The sequence below is a fragment of the Trachypithecus francoisi genome, unplaced genomic scaffold, assembly GCF_009764315.1.
Source record: "Trachypithecus francoisi isolate TF-2019V2 unplaced genomic scaffold, Tfra_2.0 Lachesis_group18, whole genome shotgun sequence".
In the NCBI taxonomy this organism is placed as follows: Eukaryota; Metazoa; Chordata; class Mammalia; order Primates; family Cercopithecidae; genus Trachypithecus; species Trachypithecus francoisi.
The window spans coordinates 64,635,296-64,642,771 of record NW_022681463.1 but is presented as its reverse complement, the minus strand read 5'-3'; the positions used below and the strand labels follow the sequence as shown (position 1 = coordinate 64,642,771).

Here is a 7,476-nt window from a genome sequence, read left to right as displayed (position 1 = left end):
AAGAATAATGCCAAGTATTCTGCATATATTATCTCATTTAATTTAATAAAGCAATATATTTTCTTAAAAATGTGCTTGAGAGTAAACGTTTCTGGAGACAAGTGAAAAGCCTCTCACACACAGCTTCTATTTCTTGGAGAGTTCCTGCTGCTGGCCCATAGAGGAACCCCCCCAACCTTTTTTGTTTAAGCAAACAACGTTAAGGACTGAAATGAAAGGACTGTTTGATTCTTTTAAAGTTTCAAATCAAAACAAGGTCTGATAGTGGTTATTTTGCTAAGGAAAGAAATGATAGTGAAGTCCGAGGTTTTGAAACCCAAATTTTTGGAGTAATGAAATAATTTGCACAGTACAAAATAAAATAGTGACAATAACATTATTTTACTTTTGAAGGACAAAAGCAGCAAACACATTCAGAGACTGGATGCTTTTAGACTGCAGTGGGATCATTCACTCTTCTGTTTTGCATTTGATGAGACTAGCTCGAGAAGAAAGTTTTAGATGTTATAATGGTAGGTCTACCTGGGAGTCTGTTCCCTGGGGCCTGGCCATCATGGCTCTGGAGCTGTAATGTTTTCTTTCGGAATCCACCGTCTGCGCGGTCTGAGCTTGTCAGGCGCATGTGCGACTCTGTTGCCTGCAGAAACCGCTGAACTTTGCACAGGCCGTGGGTGGTGAAGCACTTGTGTGTACCCACCCTGCTGTTCAGCCTGGAGCCACCACTGGTTTCAATTATGACTTCAACAGGCAGCTTTGAGGGCTTCTCTATTCATTACAGTGCCGCACACTCTATAATTAGCAATAAAGGAACACAGGCACTTCACAAATATAAAGGGCTAAACAGTAATCATGCAGTAAAGACAATGCATTGGGACTTTTCTACCTAACTCCTTGTTTCTTGCGGGTTAAAAAAAAAAAAAAAGCAAACAAAAAGCAACTTGTTTCATTACTTTGTTTTTTTTTTTTTTGCACTGAATAACCTAGGTTTGAATCTCACCCTGGATACTTATTAACTGTGTGATTGTTGGCATTTTATCTCACCTTTTTGTGCCTCGGTTTCTATATTTGCAAAATGGAGTTAATGATACTTCCCCTATCCTGGGGGTAGTTTGCTGATTAAATGAGATAATTCATGCAGAATGCTTGGTAAGGAGCTCTGCTCACACGAAGACTTGCTCAGTAAATGTTAGGTCTCATTATGATTATCATCATTTTAATTTCAAATGAAATGCATAGAGTATGAGACACAGGCATAGTACTCTTGAGTGTCTTTTTTTTAGACTTTCCGTTATGTACATTTTCAAACACAAACATGTAGAGATACTGGTGAAATTTCCCTACCTCACATGCACCTTTGCTAGCATTGACAATTATTAGTATCTTATCAAATCAAATCAATCTTGTTTCACATAGCTCCCTGTTTTTTTCTAGAACATTTTAAAGCGAATCCCAACCATCATGTCATTTTTCCCATAAATTTGAGTGGGATAGTGCTGATAGTTACTTTGGAGACTGGCTCCAGAGGAAGGCAAGGAAAGAGGAAGTAGGACAGAATGTAGTGGGAATCTGTTACATTCCAAACGGTTAAGATGTTAGTCTTTTTGTTACTAACACCCCGAATAAGCTGAGGACTCTTTGGGACTATGTCTTCTTCACCTCAAACTCCAGCTTGAGGAGTACCAGCAGCTAGTAAAAGTTCTACAGATGCTTGTTTAATTAGTGAATGAACAACCCAGACTTAGCTTTCTTCACTTTTTGGTGTCTGCTCAATAAATATTTACCCAGAGAATAAATGAAAGCAGGAATTTTATAGACCAATGCATATGGAGATGCTTATAATTTATGAAATCAACACACACTTTTAATACTTGGGTGACATTTTGCAATACTGGAAACCCCACAGGTTTAATATTGTCATGAACATTAATAATGCTCAGATAATGAGCACTTGAAAGGTTTCATTCTGATACTCATATTATTTGTGAATGTCTGACTATAGGCAGCTTCATGAAAAGCAATTAGCAGATTCTTCAAACACATGACAAATCTTTTATTACTGTGCTTATAAGTGACACGGTTTACAGAAAACCAAATGTAATTAAATAACATTGAACTTGAAATCTACCACAGAGTCAAGATATACAAGTTATACTTGGCAAGGCAAAATTTCTCAAACACTAGGTTGTTTCAGGTGAAAGATAAAGTTCAATTAAGTAATTCCAACATGTTTTGTTTTTTGTCTTACAGACAGTTCCTTTGGCAATAACTTCCACTTTAGCTTTTATTATATAAAAATATAACAAAATTTCATTATATACAAACATTACATTACACAATGTACAGGTTAAAAACACTAAGAAAATGGCAAGCCGCAAGTGAAATTAAAGTCAATAGCATGATAAAAAAATTAAATACTGCACACATTTCATAAAAATTACATTAACTACATTTTTGTTTGCAAATACCAAACAGTACCAATGTGATTGGAAATAGCTTCCAACGACTTCATTTTAAGGCACATCTTGCATATTTATATATACAACACTGAAACCGGTCAATAACTTAGGGGCTTCTCGGAGTGACCTGTATAGGTGTGAAGACATGCAGCATGGGATTACACATTTTCATTGGCTCCCTTCTTCGGGGACAGGTACCTGCCAGGAGGGGACTGGTAGAGGGGTACCCCAATCTCCTGCAGGTCTGGGAGCCTCCCTGGACGGGGAGGGGAGAGCAGAGTGACTGTCCTGTCATAGTCTCTGTGCAGTACTTTCTCATAGACGCTCTGCAGCCCCACTGTCTTGGGCAGCTGGGCCTGGTAGTAATTGTCCCTGCGCAGAGGATCCCGAGGCAGGGATGTGCTCTTACAGAAGGTTGACATCTGGGCTGGTGGGTGAGGCGAGGGATGTGTGTTAGGCCCGCTGCAGGATGGGCTCCAGCAGCGGTCAGAGTGGCCCAGGATCTTACATTCAGCGGTGCACGCCCACAGTCCTAACGCAAAAGGGAAAAGGAAACAGCATGACGATGATTCCTGAGATTATACATACCCAGGCTTCCATCTTCAGAATGTCAGCCTGGGTCAGGGCAGCTGAAAGGAAAGGCTGTGCACATAAAGATATACACTGTGTCTCAAGAATCGAAGGCACATTGCTTCCTGTAAAGCCATCTTAATGCAAAGCTGGTCCAGCTTCTTCAGCTGGAAGTGAAAAAAAAATTGATAAGCAGAACCCCCTTTTTAATGGCTAGCATCACCCATGCTGCTGCCTTACAGGATGAGGGTGTGCTTTATTCAAGAGCTGGAGTTGCCTCCACTCGGCATTTTGATATTCACTGTGCGAAACAGGCCAGGATCCGCAACTGGAGAAGTGAGAAAAAGTGGGGAAGAGAGAAGGGGGCTGGGAACCGAGATTGACAGGAGGCAAGCGGTGGTGAAGGGGAGGGAAGGGAGGAATGTCGAATTTGGCGGGAAATAAGAGTCCTCACCACTCTGCATGTGGTTGATGAGATCCTTTTTCAGAGCGTCCCCGCTGATGTCGGAATCGCTGTCGTTGAAATCACTGTCCCCTTTACCGCTGTCTTTGCCGCTGAACTTCTCTGCTTCTCTACCGGAGATGGTGTTGAATGAGTGTCCTTTCCACACCGCCACAGGGGGCGCCGGCTCCTTTCCAAAACCCGGGGAGGCACTGTAGGGCTGCAGCAGGGAATAGGGGAATGGGGGTGGGGGGAGGGTTGGACAAGAAACAAACAAAAAACAGGTGCGACAGGTTAAGTGTCTACCTGCATGCGCCCACCCTACCCCTCCAGTCTCCCTTCCCCCAGCCTGTCCGCGGAGCACGGAGGGGGGCGCCCAGCCGAAGGAAGGCCTCACCTCGGCGTGCGCGCCGCGGAGCCGCTGCTGCCCCTCGAAGTGACAGGCGCTTTCCCCAGTGGCGCTGCCGCCCTCTGAGCCCGGCACTTCGGCCGCGGCGACCGCAGGCGGAGGCGCGTCCGCCGCGGGGCTGCCAAAGGGCGCTTTGCCGGTGCCAGGGAAGGTGAGCACGTCGAACATGTTGGGCCTGGGCCCGGCTCCCCGGGCGGCCTCCTCCGGGGAGCCGGGAGCCGAGGCTCCGCCGCCCGCCGCCCCGGGCCGCTCTTCCCGGAGGGCCCCCCCTTTGCGCACCTCCTTCTTGCGGCGGTTGCAAGTGGTGGCGATGGCGATGATGGCGGCCAGCAGCAGCGTGCAGCTCCCGGCCAGCACGATGATGACGATCAGCGGTGTGTCCCATTGCAGCGCTGACCCGGACGCCCCCAGCCGAGAGCCAGGCGGGCGGGAACGCTCCGGGCTTCCCGCGCTGGCAGGCGCAGCCGGCCCACGCCCGCCCCCTGCTGTTACCACGAAGCTGACAGTTGCGGTGGTGGTGAGTGGGGGACGGCCGCCGTCGGATATGACCAGGAGTGCCCTGAACACGCGGCCGGGTGGCTCCTGCGAGAGGTCGCTTGTGAGCACTATCTCCCCCGTGCGGCGGCCGATGGCGAAGGCTTCGCGCGGCTCCTGCTGCTGCAGCTCGAACGCCAGCTCCCCGTTGGCCCCTTCGTCTGCATCCCGGGCCTGCACACGGGCCACTGCCGTGTCCTTTGCGGTGCGCCCAGGCACCGCCACTTCTAGGGAGCCATTGGCTGGCGCCGGGTGCACCAGGACCGGTGCATGGTCGTTCTGGTCCAGCACGCGTACTTGCACTAGGGCGCTGCTGGAAAGCTGAGGGGAGCCGCCGTCGCTAGCTTGGATGCGAACGTCGAGTTGGCGCAGCGTCTCATAGTCGAAGCTGCGCAGCGCGTAGATGGCTCCGGTAGCTGGGTCCACCGAGACGTAAGTGGACACGGCACCCCCGGCGCGGCCCACCTCGGCCTCCAGCAGCCGGTAGGTGACCTGGCCGTTGCGGCCTAGGTCCCGGTCCCGGGCGGCCACTGTGGCCAGGTAGGCGCCGGGCGGGTTGTTCTCGCGCACTGACACTTCATAGACCGGCCGCGTGAAGAGCGGCGCGTTGTCGTTCTCGTCGCCCACGCGCACCGTGTAGGGCCGCACGGTGCGCAGAGGGGGCGCGCCGCGATCCTCGGCCACCAGCGTCAAGTTGTACTCGGCGATGCGCTCGCGGTCCAGCGACGCCGCGGTCACCACCAGGTAGCTGCCCGCGTAGGCTGGCTGAAGCCGGAAGTGCTCGTGCCCATAGAGGGCGCAGCGCACCTGCCCGTTGGCGCCCGAGTCCCTGTCCGAGGTGCTGACCAGGGCCACCAGGCTCTCGCGCGCCGCCCCCTCCGGCACCAGCGAAGTGGCGCCAGCCTCGGACGTCCCGGTTCCCGCCGGCGAGCTAGCGTCCGCTCCCCCGAGCGCAGCGGCGGCGGCGGCAGCGGCGAAGGGCGAGGCGGCCGGCGCGCCTGGGGCGGCCAGCGGGGTGATGGCGATGTCGGGTGCGTTGTCATTGACGTCGCGGATGCGCACGATGACCTTGCAGGTGGCAGCGCGGGGCCCGGGTCCGCGGTCCTGCGCCCGCACGTCCAGCTCGTAGGTGTCCTGACGCTCGTAGTCCACGGGCCCGGCCAGGGTGAGGCGGCCCGTTCGCGGGTCAAGCCGAAAGAGGCGGCGCGCCTCCGGCGGGGTGCGAGCGCCAAAAGCGAACACCACGTCGCCGTTAGGGCCCTCGTCGGGGTCGGCCGCGTCTAGGTCAAGAAGCAGGGAGCCCACGGGCGCGTCTTCTGCCAGTTCCACTTCGGCCACGGCGCCCTGCGGGAAGGCCGGGCTGTGGTCATTGGCATCCAGGACGCGCACGCTGAGGGCAGCCGTGGCGGAGCGCGGCGGGCGGCCGCCGTCCTGGGCCACCAGCTCCAGGCTGTAGGCGGCCTGGCTCTCGCGGTCCAGCTCCTGCAGCAGCACCAGGTCCGCGCACTGAGCGCCGTCCGCTCGCGTCTGCAGCTCCACCCGAAAGGGGGTGTGCGGCTCGGCCAGTCGCACGCTCTGCAGCCCGTTAGCGCCCACGTCCTCGTCCACTGGCACCTCCAAGGGGATGCGCGTGCCCACGGCCGCACCCTCGGACACCTCCACCGGGATCTGGGCCCGGGGGAAGCGCGGTGCGTGGTCGTTGACGTCCCTCACCTCCACCTCCACGTGCACTAGCCGGAACTGCTCCTGCGAGAAGCTGACCACATCGAAGGCCAGCACGCACTGCGGGGCCTGGCCACACAGCCGCTCGCGGTCCAGGCCGACGTCCCCGACGGTCAGCTGCCCGTCGCCTTCGCGCACCCGGAGCAGAGAGCTGTTGAATTGCTTCATCAGGCGGAAGCTTGTGTCACCCGATACTTTCATATGCAGGTCCTCTGCCAGAGTCCCGATGACCGTGCCGGGGGCATCCTCCTCGAAGGTGCTGTATCTGACTGTTTTGCTCTGGGCCAGTGAGAGCACCCAGCAGAGGCTGAAGAGCTGCAAGGGGAAAAGGCAGGGGCTGCCCCAACGCCTCACAAGACTCATGCCTCCAGCCTTAAGTGCGATCCGAAAGGCTAAGGAAGAGAGTCTTCTCTGGTTTCCAGGTCGGGCGTGAGTCTCAGGCTCTCGGAATCACGCTCTTTGCGAGCCCTGTGCGGGAGAAGTCTGCTGGTAGCAGCTCCGCGCCTCCAGCGGGCTCTGAGGACGTGCGGACCCGCCCTCACCCTGCGCCTTTCCCTCCCTTACAGAAGCTGCGCCGCCTCGCGACGCCTTTGCCTTTATAGCCGCCGATATGCTAATCACCCGAGCCGGGCAGCCAATGGCCGCCTCCCCTCGCGTCGCTCCTCCGCCTGCCTCTGACAATCCCTTTAATGTGGAAAGGCTTAGAGGGGAAAACAAGAAAGGAAAATTAGGGAATCTTTCTTTTGTTTAACTCCTTTTGCTTTCTCTCCCTTTTCTTGTCAGCACCCTGCATGTAGAGGAGTTGGCACAGGGCTCTAGGAGTAAAAGGAGCGGATGATTTTGTTAATTGTCGCCTGTCTCCCTCCGTGCTGCGGCTAGAACTAAGTGCGAACACGCTGGGATTTCACCCCAGCGACTCCAGAATCCCCCTTCCCCCAGCCCCTGCCAACACACACACTCTGCATTTTGCACCTCTGAGGCTTCCAAATCCTTGCAGCCCCTTACCCACAGACTTGCTCTGTTGAGTGAGACTCTGCTTTCCTTCTCTCCTAGCTTCCTACAGTGCCTGGAATAGCCTCTCGATTAAGAAGCCTGGAGGATAAGGGAAAATCGATTTTATTCAAATTTGTGTACGCAATTGTGTTTTGCTCATGTGAGCCCTGGTGATCAGAGCTGCCACTTCCCTTTCAGAAAAGAGCCCCGCGATACGTTAGTATGCATGTCACTGTCCAAATGGCTTTCTTAAGCCTTGGGCGCTAGCAGGCAAGGAAAAAAAAGTTCCAAATAAGATTTAGCATAAGCTTGAGGAGATTTGGAAAGGTTTCAAAGATCAGACTGTATCA

At 53.7% G+C, this 7,476-nt stretch overlaps 1 protein-coding gene across 2 annotated transcripts; it reads right to left on the bottom strand.

The window, feature by feature from the left end:
• Positions 1-2,026: 2,026 nt before the first annotated feature.
• On the bottom strand, positions 2,027-6,702 carry PCDH8 (protocadherin 8). 2 transcript variants are annotated; one of them, XM_033177079.1, is made up of 3 exons: positions 3,866-6,702; positions 3,481-3,688; positions 2,027-2,988 (listed from the first exon to the last, which is right to left on the bottom strand). In XM_033177079.1, the coding sequence occupies exons 1-3, from the start codon at positions 6,494-6,496 to the stop codon at positions 2,615-2,617; spliced, it is 3,213 nt and encodes a 1,070-aa protein (XP_033032970.1). In that variant the 5' UTR covers positions 6,497-6,702; the 3' UTR covers positions 2,027-2,614. The 2 variants fall into 2 exon arrangements, with proteins under 2 accessions (XP_033032970.1, XP_033032971.1); XM_033177080.1 differs by having other exon boundaries at positions 2,034-2,988; positions 4,157-6,702.
• Between the last annotated feature and the right edge of the window lie 774 nt (positions 6,703-7,476).